This window comes from Panthera leo, chromosome A1 (assembly GCF_018350215.1).
Source record: "Panthera leo isolate Ple1 chromosome A1, P.leo_Ple1_pat1.1, whole genome shotgun sequence".
Classification (NCBI taxonomy): domain Eukaryota; kingdom Metazoa; phylum Chordata; class Mammalia; order Carnivora; family Felidae; genus Panthera; species Panthera leo.
This window is the reverse complement of record NC_056679.1, coordinates 50,846,391-50,864,156: the sequence shown is the minus strand read 5'-3', so window position 1 is coordinate 50,864,156 and position 17,766 is coordinate 50,846,391. Positions and strand designations below refer to the sequence as shown.

Below are 17,766 nucleotides of genomic sequence, written 5' to 3'. Positions count from 1 at the left end.
TTATCACCTGCACCGAGAACATCCTCTGTTATATTAGGCCCTTGATATGAATTTGTTGGTAATGAATGCCCACCAGCTACTCAGCTTCTCCAAAGAGATTCCCTCCATGAGCCATTACAGACCTTAAGGTGGGGTCGGAAGAGACTTATCTGATAACTTTTTTAGATAAAGGGTTGCAAGTAAAGTTGTTATAAAACATAATATATAAAATTTCTCTTTAAAGTCACATTTTCATTTTCGGTGCCTGGGTTAAAATCATGACGGGTCTTTGGTCTGTGACAGCTTTAAGCCCCAGGGATACCGGTTTTAGTTAATACTGTGATGGAACACACAGCTCAAGTGCTACAGCACAGAGACAATTCCTGGAGTGGAGGCAAAGTCCAGTTGGTCGGTGTCATGTGTCTGTCCCCCACAAAGCCACACAAATAGGAAAGAAAGGCATTTTAGTCTGGGAAAAGTTGTGCAGAAAGGAGACCATAAGAGGCCACAAGCTGCTGCCTTTATCAAGCCTTATTCAGGAGGTTCGTCTCAGCTGGCGTCTGGGAGCTTGGCACATACACACTCTCTGACTCATAAAACTGGTTTGCTTGGCCTAGGCTGTGCAGACATCGCTGTTCTCGCCTTCTTGGAGTTTGCGATTATGATCGTTGCTGGGTGGAGGGGACCTACGTGACCAGACACTATTAAAAGCCTTGGGTGCAGAGTCTCTTCCCAGGGCAGACACAGTGTACAGACTTCAGTGAATTTTTCACTCCTGGAGAGAGGAACACACTCACGTGTCTCCTCGCTGGTGGGAGGGGGCATCACAAACCTCCAGACTCTGCGAGTGTCTTTTTCTCCAGTTGACCCTGTCACGTAATCTTGCACTGTATAACCCTTAACCAGAGTGCAACTCTTTGCTGAGTTCCCGAAGTTCCTCTGGTGATCCCTGAGTGTGTGTGTGGTCTTGGGATCCCCAAAACATATATACTAGCCAGCACCAGGGCTCCTCAGGTGTGTCTGGTGACAGGAAGTTTGACTCAAGGCCTCGAATGTGTGCTGAGGATGCAGAAACACAGGGTGCTGGAATGAACCCCTTTCTGAGCTGGGGCCTTTGTCCCAGTCTTGAGTGGGCTTCCTCCCATGTTGTCTGGCCTGATCCACGTAGAGGACTTATTTGCCTGGATACAGAGCCTATAACACAAAAGACTAAGCAGGATGCTTTGCTGCCACCCCCAAGGGAATGGAAGGGGAAAAGCCAGCATTTGCCACACTGCCTAGATAGCAGATCAGAGCAGTCCAGGCCCCCACCTTGGCCTTTCTCAGGGTGAGGAGACTCACAGGCTGTCCTTGTTCTCCAGCCTCATGGACAGAAGAGACAAGAGGCTCAGCTTTACTCTCCCATTCCCTCAAAAGCTCTCTACCAGCACTCTGGCTAAAAAAATACCCTAGCTTTTGACTCTCCTAGAAAGGAACCGTCTATTTTTTTGTATGTGGTATGGTGGGGGCGGATGGTGCACAGGGCTGCCAGTGAAGAGGACCCTTATGCTCTCTCTACAGACCCACATTCCCTCATATTTTCTCCTGCCTTCAGTTAACTCGGTGTGCATAATAACCAATATCAAGGTCACCTTGAGTGCTGTGGTCCCCTCAGGAGAGATCTTCTTCCCCAACCCCTGCTTTTTGTCTGAAACATCCATCAAGGGTGTGTAAAGATAAACTGAAGCCTATTAATTTTTTTAAGAATTTATTTGAGCAAAAATTGATTTGAATCCTACAGCATGGAGCCTAGCAGACAGAAAGGAGCTCCAAGGAGCTGTATAAGATGAGAGACTTTTATAGGTAGAAGGGAGCAGGAACAAGGAAGTTATAAGAGACAAAATAGGTTATTGCAAGGTTACTTTTCTTTGGGGGATGGCGGGGGTCTGTTAGGCATATTGGCTAACTGGTGCTGATCTGGCAATTTCTGAATGACCTGTTTGATATGATTCCATTTCTGGGAATGCTGAAACTGTAAGTATATCTCATTTTACTGATGTGGGACTTAGCATAAGGACTCCACTTGGGGCCTATTGTCTTGTTTTTAACAGGGATTATCTGAGGATATTATTACTAGCCCTTAGATCTTGCCCCTAGAAATTTCTGGTGTATAAAGACAGGATAATTAAATTTTATCTGAAGACCACAGTAGAAACCACGACTTTGATCTCCTGTTTTATTTACCATGTTCAGACAAATTAATTACAGTTACAGGATATGTCCTATGGAACAGCATAATCCAAATGATACAGAGACAGCCATAGAAAATTTACACACTTATAAGTACTGTTTTAGGTATAGCCTACAAATTTTGATATATGCGGTTTTGTTATTGGTAGGTTCTAGATGTTTTATAATTTTTGTGATCATTTCTTCTGTGACCCAAGTTATTTCAAGGAATTTTTATTTCTAAACATTTCAGTCTTGTCTAATCTTTTTTTTTTTAATATGGAACTTAAATTTCATTGTGATTAGAGAAAATGATCTATATCTTCCAGTCCTTTAAAAAGTTGTTAAGACTTGCTTTATGGCTCAGTATATGGTCCTTTTTTGTAAATGTTCTGTGAGATTTTTATTTTTAATTTTCTTAAATGTTTATTTTTGAGAGAGAGAGATAGAGCATGTGAGAGTGGGGGTATGCAGAGAGAGGGGGGAACAGAGGATCCAAAGCAAGCTCTGAACTGACAGCAGTGAGCACAATGCAGGGCTCGAACCCACAAACTGTGAGATCATTACCTGAGCCAAAGTCGGTCGCTTAACTGACTGAGCCACCCAGGCGCCCCATAAATGTTCTTGTGAGATTTTAATTTAATTTAATTTAATTTAATTTAATTTAATTTAATTTATTTTATATTATATTTTCTTTTCTTTATTTATCGTTTTAAGTTTATTTATTTTGAGAGAGAGAGACAGCACCAGTGGAGAAGGGGCAGAGAGAGAGGGAGAGAGAGAGAATCCCAAGCAGGTTCTGTGCTGCCTGTGCAGAGCCTGATGTGGGGCTCAAACTCATGAAACCACGAGATCATGACCTGAACCAAAACCAAGAGTTGGATGCTTAACTGACTGCTTTTTTCTTGAGTTCTATTTTGTTTAATATTAACATTTATTTATTCCAGCTTGCTTTTGTTAGTGTTCCATCGATATTTCCCCGACTTTTTTACTTTGAACTTTTCTGCATCCTGACGAGTCTTAAATAACTTATATAACTGGTTTTTTAATTTTGTTATTATTTTTTAATGTTTATTTATTTTTAGACAGAGACAGAGACAGAGTGTGAGTGGGGGAGGGGCAGAGAGAGAGGGAGACACAGAATCTGAATCAGACTCCAGGCTTCTGAGCTGTCAGCAGCCCAGCTCAGCAGTCGGAGTCCAACGCGGGGCTTGAACTCACGAACCACGAGTTCATGACCTGAGCTGAAGTCAGCTGCTAACCGATTGAGCCAGCCAGGCGCCCCTGGATTTTTTAAGAAACGACTCCTGATGACACCAAAAGCAGGAACAATAACAATTTTTTTTTATTTTCTATATTTTTTTAGTAAAATTTTTTAAAATGATAAAATGGAGTTGACCAAAATTTAAAACTTTTTCTCTTTAAAAGAGACCATTAAAAACATGAAAAGACAAACCACAGACTGGGAGAAAATATCTGTAAAACGTATATCTCTAAAGAACTTATACTCAGGATATATAAAGAATTCCTACAATTGAATGATAAGAAGACAACTTAATTAAAATAATCGTCAAAAATAGGCAAGAGTTAGTCATTTGGAAAATGCAGACTAAGGCCACAACATACCATTATGTACTCACTACACAGGATAAAATAAAAAAGACTGACAATTCCAAGAGTTGGTGAGGATTTGGAGAAACTGGAACCCACACACATTACTGATGGAAATGTAATGTGATAGAGCTGCTTTGAAGAACAGTTTTTTCTAAAGTTAAACATGTACTTCCTAAATGACCCAGCATTCCCCACTCGCAAGTATCTACCTAACAGGAACGGAAAGATATGTCCACACCAAGACATGCATGTGAACATTCATAGAAACGTTATTCGTAGTAGACCCAAAATGGAAACAATATGCTGTCCATCAACTCCTGGATGGGTAAATAAATGTAGTATATCCATACAACAGAATGCTACTCAGCAGTGAAAGAGAATAAAGTATCGATACATATATGGCAAAATCTAAAACCATTATGCTAAGTGAAAGACACTGGACACATAAGACCACATATTGTATGATTCCATTTATATGAAATGTCTGAAGGAGACACAACCATAGAGATAGAAAATGGATCATTGGTTGCTAAGGCTGGAGGTGGGAATAGGCATTGATTGCAGACCAGCATGAGGGTTTTATTTGTTTCTCTGTTTTTGGCATGATAGAAGTACTCCTGGGGCTCCTGCCTCACTTAGTCGGTAGAGCACGTGACTCTTGATCTCAGAGTTATGGGTTTGATTACCTAAGATTACTTAAAAATAAATTTTTAAAACATAAAAATAAAATCTTTTAAAAAAATGAAGAGAAGTTCTCCAAAACTGGATGGTGATGATGTTTGTACAACTCTATAAATTTACTAAAACTCATTGAATTGGACAAAAGATAGATGAGTTAATGGTTTGTAAATTAGATGCTAATAAACTTGTTAAAGATTGTTTTTTACGTATACATAGTCTCTGTATTCTTTAACTGAACTATTTAGTCCATTTATTCTTCTTGTAATTACAGATATATTTGGATTTTTTCCTATCATTTTATATTCTATATGTTCTACCTTTCTTATATTTCTTTTCCTCCTCCTTTCTTGCCTTCCTTTGGTTTATTTTCTTTTTCCTAATTCCATATTTCTCTCTCTGTTAACCTGGAAGTGGTATATTCTACTGTTGTCTTATAATGGTTACCCTGGAAATGTCAACATGCATACTTACAAATCAAAGTCTACAGTTAATAGCTTTGCCCTTCTCTTGAATGACATAAAGAATTTAGAGCACATTAATTATAGTAACTCCCTGCTTATATGTATTGCTAAAGTTGCAATTTTTAACCCCATAAGACATTTTTATTATTTTACAAAGTCAATAGTTATTTAATTACCCACATATTTTTTGCTGTCGTTCTTTATTACATGTCAAACGCTTCGTCCATATTTTTCTCAAAAATTTTTTTGTAACAAAACGCAGTATATTGTAGTGGTTAGCAGCATGGCTTCCAGAGCCAAACTGTTTTACTTTTTATACCGCTTTTTATTTCTGCTTTAAACCGAGGCAGAGGGCTACCCAGTAACACGCTTAGGGTCATATCTAGTAAGTTGTAGGGGCAGGATTTGTACCCACTAATTCCTTATATTTAAACCCAGTAGCACCCCCTCTTCTGTGGGGGGCTTGTAAAAAACCATGGTCCAAGAAACATGTTGGTGGCACAATAGGCCAGAGCCCTTGTCGACTGTCAGCAAACTTACATGTAGGTTCAAATTCCTCCCACATCTTAAGGTTCATGAAGTTCATAAAGAACTCCTCTGTAAAGATTAACCTTACAAGCAAATCAGAGGTGACTTGAATTTCAGCCTTATGAATACTTATAAAATCAATTTCTCTGTGTTTCTTGCATATTTATTATTTTTCTTCAGGTAATTGGAACTGTCTTGCAGAATTTATAGGAAAAGACTCCTTCCATAAACATCCAATTCTGTTTCTGGACTCTCTCCACCTTGCTTCATTTGTTCCTGGGCAGAGCGATAGTAAACCCTTGCTCTATAAAGCAAATCACTGATTTTTCCCCAATATAAAGTCACTTAGATGTTGGTAAGCCTCAGGAGAAACTGTCTGATGAAATTATTAGATGCTAGATGGATTTTGAAACCATCTCCGGTGAAGACGGTCCTTTCAGAAGAGTGGTTAGGACAGAACAGTCTTCTAGGTCTTCTAGATTCTCTACTATCTCTGTAAGTCTTTCTACTGTATCACAGGACAGCACGTTGGAAGCATTGGCTCTGAACTTCTCCCGTAGGTCCTCCTGGCTCAATGGCTTCCTCCAATGGCCATAGAAGGTATCAGAGCGCTCTGTGAAGGTGGCTCCATCATTGAGAGTGACACTTATCTCACAATATAGTGTGTTGAAGCTTGGCAGGTTGTCTTGAGGGTGCTCCAGCTCCACCTTACTGAGCAACTCCCTCACCTGTGGCCTGCTGATCTGGCATTTGTGGAATGATGGGACAGTGATGCCGCCATCAAGCAGTGTGGCACAGGCCACAAACTGGAAGGAATGACGAGCCTCATGCTCCGAGTCTGGGAAGGGCCTGTTTACATACTGCACATCTGGAATTCTGAGCACAATTCTTGCAATGCGGTCAATGGGAAGCAGGGCTCTGTCTGTTACAAGGTGCTTTCTCACAGATGCAGCTGCATCTGCCACCCAGTGGGTGGCCAAATGTGCAGGGAACCGCTTGAAGGCCACATCCTGCTGGTCCAGCAGCCAAGCGTGGGAATCTAGGTTTGGAAGAACTTTTGGGGAATAGTTGGCATAGAAGGCCCCAAACCCTGTCTGCATGTCCAAGATTTGTCTGTTTCCTTGGAGACCCAGCATTGCCAGAAAAGCGGCTTCCATCCCATGCCTGGCAGCATTGCCGATATGAAGAGGCTTGGTCTGAGTGGCAGCGTTTGCTATGGGTGCCCCGGCATGAGAAACAGCAATAGCCAGGGCCTCTCGGCACTTTGTCATGCTGAGCCCCAAAAACTTGGATGTAGCAGCAGCACTACCCAAGGTTCCTACCACTGAGGGTGGATGGAATCTGGAAAGCAAAAAAGCAAAGAGTTGGAGATTTACAGACCTCAGTCAGTAGGAGGCAGTATGGTATGATAGTCGGGAATGTAGACAATGGAGCCCTGCTGCCTGGGTTCAAATCTCCGCTCTACCACGTACTGGCTGTGTGATCTTGGGAAAGTTATTCAACTTGTCTGTACCTGTCTCCTCTTACATAACATGGTGACAATAATATCTGTCTCATAGGGTTTTGTGAGTTTTGAATGAATTCACACGCTTCCATCAGTGCCTGACACAATAAATTCTTTATAGTTATTTCCAGAAAGGCAAAAGTTGTTGCTTGCTGAAATCCCATGTAAGTAGCTATAAAAATGCAGGGCCTTGCAGAAATTGAAAATTTGCCCAGTATTCCAATCTACTCCTCTGCTAGCAGGCTGGATCAAGTGGAAAAATAAATATAAGATTGAATCACATGACATAGCCAGCATGTGACTATTTTTGCTCTATGGGTTGAACAGTCAGGTTCAGGATCTTCTGAATATTCTCAATCTGAAGGACCTCAGCCAATATCAAAGTAGATTCTGCTCTGAGATGAGATTAGGAATATTCAGAGCACCTTGGGTGCCAAAATGACGTGAATCGCCCTAGGACGAGAGGCCCCAATTTATTTATGGCTGTGGTTAGTTGATTCTCTAAACCCAAATGGGATTTTTCATTATTTCTTCTGGGGTCATACCTTAGTATGTGGATATATGGTTTGCTGTGTGGCTGGAGAATTGACTTAGCTCTCAGCACTAATGTTAATATCTTCAGCTGATCTAACTCACCTCTATGTGAGAAAGCTCTACAGAGAGAACAGTGGACAAGTCAAGGGGGAATGCATCTACCTCTGGATGGGGCAGATTCTCTCCCTACCTCTTTGGTATGTCATTGGCTTCCTTGGAGAAACGCAGTAATTGGCCTTGCACTTCAATCCCAACATTGAAAGCTAAGAGCAGATCAAGGCCAGAACACTTTGGACTTGGAGGCAGAGCTTCTGATAAAGCCAGCAGGACAGGAAGGACCGCTCCAGAAGGGTGGGTGGCAGGATGCCATGTATCATCAAAATCCATTGAGTGAATCTATGTAAACATACACACACAAACAACAACCAAAAACCAAATTAGATTTACCTGAATGCAATGGCTTTTGGACCAGTAAGGGTTTAATTTAGTAATAACTCTATTTGATATGAGATTTTTAGCTCTGATTATCTGAAAATAAAACCTGTAGACCGGCTGTAATTCTTAATCATATGGCGGGGTACTGGATGTGCTGTCCTCTGCTTAGAGCAGGCAGGACTTTAGGGAGCAGCTAGAGAGCCCCAGTGAGCTTGGCTCTTACCCAGGTAGCCAGAGCTCTCTGCCACAGCACCTGGAAAGAGTGCTTAAAAACAAAGCTGTGAAGTTAGGCGGCTGTTCCTCTCTTCCTTCCCCACCCTCCAGACAAGTTGCACTGAAAGTTTAATGCCATTTATTCCATATCAGGCCATATATTTTTGTACCTTTTTGTTATGAAATAATTTCAAAGTTACAAGGAAGTTGCAAGAACTCTCAAACCCAGATTAACTACTAAGTTATATTTTAAAATCATTATTTTCTGCTATGAGGTTTTATTCCTCTTCATCCTAGCCATTTGCTTATCCCTGATATGAAATAGTAATAGCCAGAAGTTCACTTAAAAATCGATTTCCATGTCTCTTGGATGTGGCTGATCTGGACACTGCTTGCTGGACATTTACTCTGAGATACACTATTGTGTTTGCCTTTCAGTATTCTAAACTACTGTCCCACAAAACATAAAACTATCTCAGACATCCCAACACATTCGTGTCTAAATTATATCTTGTATATAGATACAGACTGCTGCTGACACACAGACAAAGCATAAACATTGTCAGATGAAAAGTGCTGATTTTTGCTTCAGAAAATATAGACACCATATGGCCACTGTTTCTTTCTCAGTAAATATCTGTTGAATGAAAGGATGGATGAAAAGCTGGTTACTGAATAAGAACTGGTAGTGGCCACAACAAAAGGAATTGAGTCTGGATAGCGGGTTTTATATTTTTTGCTATAGATGTTCAAAGTTAGATACCATAAGGGTATTTTTATCTAAATCCTCCAACTGATTTCCTCTATTTCACAATGTGTTTGAAAAGCGTCAGTTCAGTGTAAAGCATCAATAACTACATAGAAGAGAGGGCCGACCACTTTATCTCTCTGAACCTCAATGACTTATCAGTGAAATATGGAAACTGAGCAATTTCTGAGATATTTCCTGGCTCTGAAATTATTATGATTGCCTAAAATTAGAAAAGATGTAAACCTCCTTACAGCCACACCGTTCACAAAAGCAGCATATGTCGGCGGGAGCCTTAAGTCTGGCTGACCCCAAACAGTGCTGGCCACATTGGAACTGTAGATCTGAAAGAAAGGAATATCAATCAGTAAGACAGAGTGGAAACACGGCATGCCAAGTCACCATTTTAAGAGCCATTCCTCATCGTGGAGGCATGACTTTAAGAGTCCTTATTTGAAAACTTCGTGCTAGATGGCAGCCTTCACCATTGGATTCCTCTCTTCCTTGTAGAAGAATACACAACTTTGTCCATGGAAGGGAGAGGAGATGCTGTTGCTCTATCCCAGACTGTGATCCACAGGTGCTCTAGCGGATGGAGTCTGAATTTACTCTTATTTATTCCTTGAGGGTAAATACTGGCGAAGGTGGACTAATTGTGGAGAGTGGGTATTACGTCTACTGCATAAGCACCCACTCTCTGCTCAGCGTGCCGAACCAGCTTTTTTCCCAAGAGACTCTTAAAGTCTTTGCACGAATGAATGGTAGGTACTATTGGGGTAGATGTTATTGCTTCTAGGACTCTCAGGTAAAAAGTGCTTTATGTCATAATAACAATAAATTATGTGATATTGCTAGTGTTAAAACTAGTCTTAAGATTGGTCTTTAGATAGTAACTTAGTAAAAAATATGGATGAATATTAAAACTCAGATAAATAGAGCATAGAAAAGCATAAAGCCATATACAACAATGCTATACACACCAAGTAATATCTCTAAAATGAAGAGTAGAGTAGTAGTAGCACATGAGCACACATCTCTGGGCACATTGGTGGGCATGACTCACGAGCAGGCATATGTGTACACTTGGTTTTATCTCTCAAGTAGACACTGTGCTTCTTACCTTACTATATTCACTGGCTTTGTGAAACACTTCTGTATTGGTTCCCAGGAAGCCGACACCCAGAGTATCCAGAATCATTCTCTTGCTTCTCTGAATGACGTGGTCTGTCAGGTGTTCCACTGTCAAGCCATGGATCACTCTGGCAAAGCTTTCTGTGACAGACTTTAAAGGGAAGAGTGTTAGAACAGTGCTGTACTCACTTTGCATTTGCCCATTCCTTGCTATACAAGAGCCTGAGGTACTATTATGTGAAGAGTTTCGCTCCATAAGGAGAAACTCAGGTGATCAACTTAAGTTCCGTTCCTGAAGAATGATGAGTACTGAGCCCCTGTACTGGGTGTGTGAGGCAAAGAGATGTGGGAGTGCACAATATCCAGTTTCCGTCCTCAGTCCAGCTGAGAACACAGACTAACATGCAGATGATGATCACAGAGTGGGTAGGGTATGGAGGAGGGAAGCACAGAGTTAGGAGAGGATGGGAGGGACATCTCATCCATAAAGTGGGCATGCCTGAGTGGGGGGCAGTGCATTCAGCTAGGAGCTGCCATTATTAGATACATGCCAGGCATCGTCCTGCCTGTTGTAAATACAGTATCCATTGAATGCCACGAGTTTCTGTGTAGGTATTATGAGCGCCACTCGCTTTGCAGGTGTAGAGACCCAGATGTGGAAAGGTGACATCACTAAGTTCCACAGCTCTTACGTGGTGGAGTTTGGACACAAATTTCTCTGGGTCTAACTCCAAAACTGAGCACGTAATTATTAAGCCACATTTCCTAAAGAGGAAAACAAACCTCGAAGCACCTGGGGTTCTTGTTAAAAATGAACATTCTAGTCCCTACTCCAGACCTCCAGAATTATCCTACCCCTTACCCCCAGATGAACCAGAAGCTTTGCAGGCATAGCACAGGATTCTGTGTTTTCATTAAAATCTTTAGGTGATTCTTAAATGTTCTAGTGCTATTATGTCCAACGTGGTAGCTACTCTCCACATTGGCTATTGAGCATTTGAAATGTGGCTAGTCCAAACTGGGATGTGTCATGAGAGTAAAATAAACACTGGATTTTGAAGACTTAGTAGGAAAAAAGGAATATAAAGCATCTCATTAATAATTTTAAAACATTACATGCTAAGATGATAATATTTAAGATATATTGGTAAATGAAATATATTTTTTTATTAAAAATTTTTTAAGGTTTATTCATTTTTCAGAGACAGAGAGACAGAGCGTGAGTGGGGGAGGGGCAGAGAGAGAGGGAGACACAGAATCCGAAGCAGGTTCCAGGCTCTGAGCTGTCAGCACAGAGCCCGACATGGGGCCCAAACTCACAGACGGTGAGATCATGACCTGAGCTGAAGTCGGACGTTCAACCGACTGAGCCACCCAGGCACCCCTGAAATATATTTTTATAAGTAATTTTATCAGCTTCTTTTTACTTTTTAAAAATATGATCACTAAGATATTTAAAATTACACTTGAGAACGACTTCCCATTCATTCTTGTTGATGGAGATTACCCGAAGGCATGGATACCTGGGCTGGCTATGAACACTTAAGGGAGTCAGCAGGTGAAGGGGCCTGGGACAAGGGTGGAGGTTAAAGGCAGAGGTGCAGCATGGGCAGGGCTTGGAGGCATAAGAGGATGCAGTGATTTGGGCCAACCCCAGCTTCAGAGCTTCATGCAGGGGCGGAGGTGAGAGGGATTCGCAGACTTGGACCAAGCTGGGGAGGTTCCACTATGCTGAAGACTTCCCGTCAAAGGTGCGCCATAGTGCTGTCTTTAAAAAGGTAGATGTGATCAGAACTGTGTTTTGCAAAGCTCTCTCATGTAGTCTGTCATGTAGAGAATGGGTCAAGGGGTAGACAAGGGCAGGTAAGAGACTGCTGCAATAGCCCGGGTTCGGGATGGGGATATGGCAGTGCCATTTGCCAAGAGAGGGAGCACAGGAAGAGGAGCAGCTGAACAATGATAATGGGCTCACTGTGAACTTGCTGAATATGAAGTGCCTGTGGTCCTAGCGGAGAAGACCATTCTGCTTCCACCCACAAACCAGATAATAAAAACCCGCAGGGTTATTTGCATTTCATAAGCAGCAGAGTACTTTGCAATTCCTTTAAATACCAAGCTCTTCAATGTGTAGGCAATTATTTTGTTTTCTACACATCTGCATAAGAGAACATCTATTACGTATAGCTAAAAGCATCCACTCTTCAATTGTGTTTCACTACATGCCTAGCGCTTAGTACTGCCTAGTAAATGCCAGGTGGTTTCCCTTTTCTGCTCTGAGTATTGTATCATTGTACAACCTCCTTGGTCTCTCTGAGCATTAGATATGTCAGTTTGTTTATTTATTTATTTATTTATTTATTTAAAAGTTTATTTATTTATATTGAGAGAGAGACAGAGCAAGCGAGTGGGGAAGGAGCAGAGGGAGAGGGAGAATCCCAAGCAAGCTCTGCACTGTCAGCGCAGAGCCTGATACAGGCCTCGAACTCACAAACCCTGAGATCACGACCTGCTGAAACCAAGAGTCAGACACTCAACAGACTGAGCCACCCAGGTGCTCCCAGATACCTCATTTTAAAACATTAGCTATAGGGTAAGGAGTTTCTGAATTGGAAGATCCAGGGTGTCTAAGAACAGTGCCTGCACGGAGGTGCAGAGATGGATCCAGTGCCCAGCTACAAGTCCTCAATCTGGCCACCAGCTAGTCCTATATTTTCAGTCTTCAGATGCTCGAGTCAAGGAAACCCTGCCTTTTTCAAAAGGATGGACTACATTGTATGTCTCTGAAGCTCTGGTAGAAAGGTGAGGGAGTCTGGGGTGGGAGAGAGCAGGAGAGAACATGAATGGGAGAGAGAGGGTGCTGGCACAGGTGTTTCTAATTAGGATGGAGAATAACAATAACTTTGTCATGCTGCTAGAAATTTGGGTAAACATATTTAGGGGCAGAGGGAGGCAAGGAGGAAAAAGCCCTGGCTTGATGATCCACCAAGGAAAACTTGGAGTTTTGAGAACTGGTTGGACCCCTGTTCTAAGCAAAATGACCTTTTTTTTCTATGTCTCTTTCCACTCCCACAGCTCCCACAGTTAAGGGCATTTGGTGATTGGTTGTTTACCTCTTCAGGGTTAGATCTGACCTGGGAGTGCCTTATGGGGAAAGCTGTATGCCTAGGGAGGATTTGTTGTTGGGGCTCCAACATGGCACCTGGAAGGTGACTGTGGCATCCATTTGCATGTTCCCATGGTGCTGGTGACCTATGCGGGTAGGGCCCCATGGGGATTCCCTGACAAGTTCTGAATAACACCCTGTGTGCCAAAGAAATGGCTCCTGAGGAAGGGAGCATGAGAAAATAAACATGCAACTGCCCCACTGTCCGTAGTCCATCTATTTCTAAAATACTTCTTTTGGTCTTCCTGATTTTCTCATGACATTTACATTTCTTTTCAATAATATGCTATGATTAATGTATATATTAAGACAAAACCTGCAACCCTTTTATAAATATTTCATGACGTCTTACTCTGTGTCTGGCACTGTGCTAAGCTCTCTAGAATACTAAACCAAGATGTTACGATTCCTGCCACAATAGGATTATCTTCTCCAGGCAACTAAGGACAGTAAACAGATCATTACAAAGGCAATCTGGCCATGCCATAATGGACATAGACAAGACTGGGAGGTTACAATTCAATGAACTTGCAATGATTTGTTTTCTTCCTAATTGTATGCAACAGAATCATGTCTCTTACTGGTAAAACACTGATGAAAAACAAGATGCAGTTAATTAAATAGCTCAGAGGCATGAGAAATGTTAAAATGCCATTTTTTGAAGAAGAAGCAGGAAGCTGTAAGGAAATTGAGAAAAGGAGAGGTAAGCTAGAAAACCGATTTAAATAAGCACATAAAATATAACAATACCTTGAGCATCGTGTTGAAAGAGGAAGCTTATCTCAGGAGTGAACTGGAGGAGTAATTCACTTGCTAGGTGACTCCCTTTATACCCTTCATTCTTTCCAGCACATTCTCTTTCACTTCATTCTGACGCTAAAGTTTCCATGATTTCAACACCTCCCAAGTACGATTACTTCCACTTCCTCTCAATGAGTTGTTTAACCCAACTGGAGATGAAGAATTAGACAAGGCTGGGAAGTAATGTACAATGGTCAAATGATTTCTCATAGATATCAGGGAACTGAATGCATCTTGTGCTTAGATGTCATACATCAAAAGTAGAAAAATTTGCACTCTTTTATCCAGGTATTCTCACTTCTAAAAATTTATCCTAAGGAAATAGGCATGGATGTATAGAAAAAAACTTAGCAACAAATAATTCACAGATTTGCTTATAAGATTAAAAATCAGAAACAATCAAATGTCCCCTGTGGATTGGTTAAGTAGAATATGGCGTGCATGGGGGCACCTGAGTGGCTCAGTTGGTCGAGAGACCGACTTCGGCTCAGGTCATGGCTCACGGTTCATGGGTTCAAGCCCTGCATCAGGCTTTGTGCTGACAGCTCAGAGCCTGGAGCCTGCTTCAAATTCTGTCTCCCTCTCTCCCTGCCCCTTCTCTGCTCACACTCTGTCTCTGTCTCTCTCTCAAAAATAAATAAACATTTAAAAAATTAAGAACAAAAGAAAATGGCATGTACAGTGTTTAAGGTCACTCATCTTCCCCTTCCATTTCACCCCCATCGGACACCATGGTCTAGGGATAGATGTGCCAGCCTGAGTTCCTGACAGCTTGAGATTAAGAGCCTAGAAGGGCGTTGGGAGTTAATCACACTTTTCCCCAGCTTGTTCACTTGTTTGCTCCTGCACTGCATTTTTGCATATATAGGTCTCCAATTCCTGGTCCTCTGCCTGGCTCCTGGCTTAGGATACACCGCCTGCTTCCCTGCTATTATTGCCCAAAGACGCTGGCCTGACAGCTTGTTCAGACCTCTTTGCTTCTAATCAATCACTGTGGCTTGGCTAGGCTGGACCTCGCTCTGCTTCTCTGGGTAATTGTTATTTCCCTTGGGCTGTCTAGTCTTGGACAATTGGTTTATGCTCATAGTGGTACAGAAGACAGGTTAGTTAAAATCTGAGAAATTCCTAAGACCATTTTTACATGAAATGAAAAACGGGCTCTGATGACTTCAACCATCTCACCGTGGAAAAGCTTTATAAAGGAATGATGAGTTTTATCATATCTGATGAGCTTTTGCAGAAGTGCCATCATTTAGTTTCTCTGGGCTCAGATTTTGCCAGTATTTTTTTTTTAACTGAAGGATAGTTGACGCACAATGTTACGTTAGTTTCGGGTAACATAGTGATTTGACATCTCTATATGTTATGCTGTGCTCACCACAAGTGTAGCTACCATCTGTTATGGGACCCTTGAGTATCTTCCCTATGCTATACCTTTCGCCCCCGTGACTTATTCATTCCATAACTGGATGTCCGTTATCTTCCACTCCCCTTCTCCCATTTTGCCCATTCTCCCCACCAGTTTGTTCTCTGTATTTAGGGGTGTGTTTCTGCTTTGTTTTGTTTTAAAGATTCCACATGTAAGTGAAATCATATGGTATTTGTCTTTCTCTAACTTATTTCACTTAGTATTATACTCTCTAGTTTGATCCACATTATTGCAAATGGCAAAATCTCATTCTTTTTTATGGCTGAGTAATATTCCATTATATAGAATACATATTATATGCACACACACCATATCTTCTTTATACATTCATCTATTCATAGATACTTGGGCTGCTTCCACATTTTGGCTATTGTAAATAACACTGCAATAAACATAGAGGTACATGTATCTTTTTGAATTAGTGTTTTCATTTTCCTTGGCTGAATACTACTAGTGGAACTACTGGGTTGTGTGGCATTTCTATTTTTTTATTTTTTGAGTAATCTCCATACCATTTTCCACAGTGGCTACCCCGATTTACATTCCAGGTTTTGCCACCATTGAATTCAGAAGAAGAGCTGGTTCAGTTATTTGCTAGTTTAATTACTTTGTACTTTTGTGGAACTGTGACCAATTTAAAGACTAAGGCCTTCTGTAATTAGAGTCACTTTCTAAGTATTCAGGGGCTTAAATGATAACTTGTACTATGATGGCACCTCTCCAATCAAAAAGGATTGTTGAATTCCTTTTGTCTTTGGCTCTTCGCTCTAAGTACAAGCCAGGGTGATTGTTTTTCAATGCAAATGTTCTCTTCCATCCCTCTCCCTGGGGAAAAGCAATGTAGGGCCAGCCCCGTGGAAGGCCCACACAGGAAGGAACTGAACACACCTGCTCACAGCCAGCCTGGACCCTCCTCTTTCCATAGCAAGTCCAGTCTTCAAAGACTGGTCCTGGCTACCAGCTTGACCGTGACCTTGTGAGAGACCCTAAGCTAGAGCTGCCCAGCTAAGCTGCTCCAGGATTCCTGACCCTCAGAAACTGTTTAGGCAATAGTTGTTTGTTGTTTTAAGTGGAAATGTCTTGAGGGTTGTTACACAGCAATAGATAATTTATAAACTCCAAGCTGTCAACCAGCCTTACCCAGGCCCTTTGGATCTGAACCTAGTTATCTCTTTCTCATATTGGGCTTAGCATCTCCCCACACCCAAGGGACCAAGGTATTCATCATCCTAGGGACCTTTGTACTATTACGGAACCAGGCTGGATCGCTGGTGGAAACACCAAGTGGCACTTGGAGATCTTGGTGGATCGGAGTCTTATTTTACACCTGTGGACTCAGAGGAGATCCCTCTCCAGAGATCTGAGTCCTGAGCATAAGCAGAGGGGACAATTTGTATTCTGTTCGCGCCTGCCACAAGTGAGTGGGAAGAAAAACCTGGAAGGGGAGTCTTCGGGCAGGGACTGGAATTCCCCTCTCGGCCCTGTCGGCCGTCTTATAACGGATTTGTCCCTGTCAGTACCAGAGATTCCCTGTCACCGCACAACTCTCTTATCTTCCACCTAAGTCAGAGATTCTAAGTCAGATGAGTTTGTCCTCCAAGGGACTTTTGGCAGTGTCTGGGGACATTTACCAGATTTGTGGCATCTAGTGGGTAGGGGCCAGGGATGCTGCCAAACATGCTGCCATGTACAGGACAGCTCCCTACAATAAGTTAACTGCTCCAAAATGTTAATAATATCCCAGGTGGGAAACCCCTATCTAAGTGCAGAGGCCACATCTAGGAGCCCTGTGCAACATTCTAAGTTTAGCTCAACATGCCCTACCTGCATGTCCCCTTGGGGCACAAGGGCCTCCTGATATCCCTTATTAGATGGGAAAGTTCTGTTTGGCAGGAAACTGACTTACCCTGTGGATGACCACAACCTAGGAATCCACACAGGACTCCATACATGTTACATACAAACATACTTACATATTATAAAATTTTGTTGAATACGTTAATGCAAACCCGATGCTTTCAACAAGTCAATCATACTATTACATGAATGAAATTTAAGCCCTCTTCATTCCCAATGGAAGTGGCTAGGAAGATTTTTTTTTTAATGGCTGTGGCTTTTATTCTAGTAGCAAGTAGAGTACAATGGACAGATCTTTATCTTGACAAGAGCAGTGCTAGCTGTAAGGGATTGCTTGTGACTATGAGCTGTCAGAGGAAATCAGGAATATTTGAAATGGCAGATCAGAATGTGAGAATTCAGACTATTTCTAAAAAAGAAAAACCCCATAAGTTGATCAATTTTGCCCAGATTAGCTACTTCGGTGCACTTGAATTTCAG

General features: G+C 41.8%; 1 protein-coding gene across 1 annotated transcript; it reads right to left on the bottom strand.

The window, feature by feature from the left end:
• Positions 1 to 4,818: 4,818 nt before the first annotated feature.
• Positions 4,819 to 13,990, bottom strand: ACOD1 (aconitate decarboxylase 1). The gene is made up of 5 exons (XM_042904194.1): positions 13,950 to 13,990; positions 10,026 to 10,187; positions 9,160 to 9,249; positions 7,700 to 7,905; positions 4,819 to 6,812 (listed from the first exon to the last, which is right to left on the bottom strand). Exons 1-5 carry the CDS (start codon positions 13,956 to 13,958, stop codon positions 5,867 to 5,869), a joined length of 1,413 nt encoding a protein of 470 aa, XP_042760128.1. The 5' UTR covers positions 13,959 to 13,990; the 3' UTR covers positions 4,819 to 5,866.
• Between the last annotated feature and the right edge of the window lie 3,776 nt (positions 13,991 to 17,766).

Coding starts and splice junctions, on each gene's coding strand:
- ACOD1 (XM_042904194.1), bottom strand. Junction 9,250..10,025: donor AAGCCAGTGAATATAGTAAG/GTAAGAAGCACA, acceptor CCTTTCTTTCAG/ATCTACAGTTCCAATGTGGC. Junction 7,906..9,159: donor CTTTTGTGAACGGTGTGGCT/GTAAGGAGGTTT, acceptor ATGTTTACATAG/ATTCACTCAATGGATTTTGA.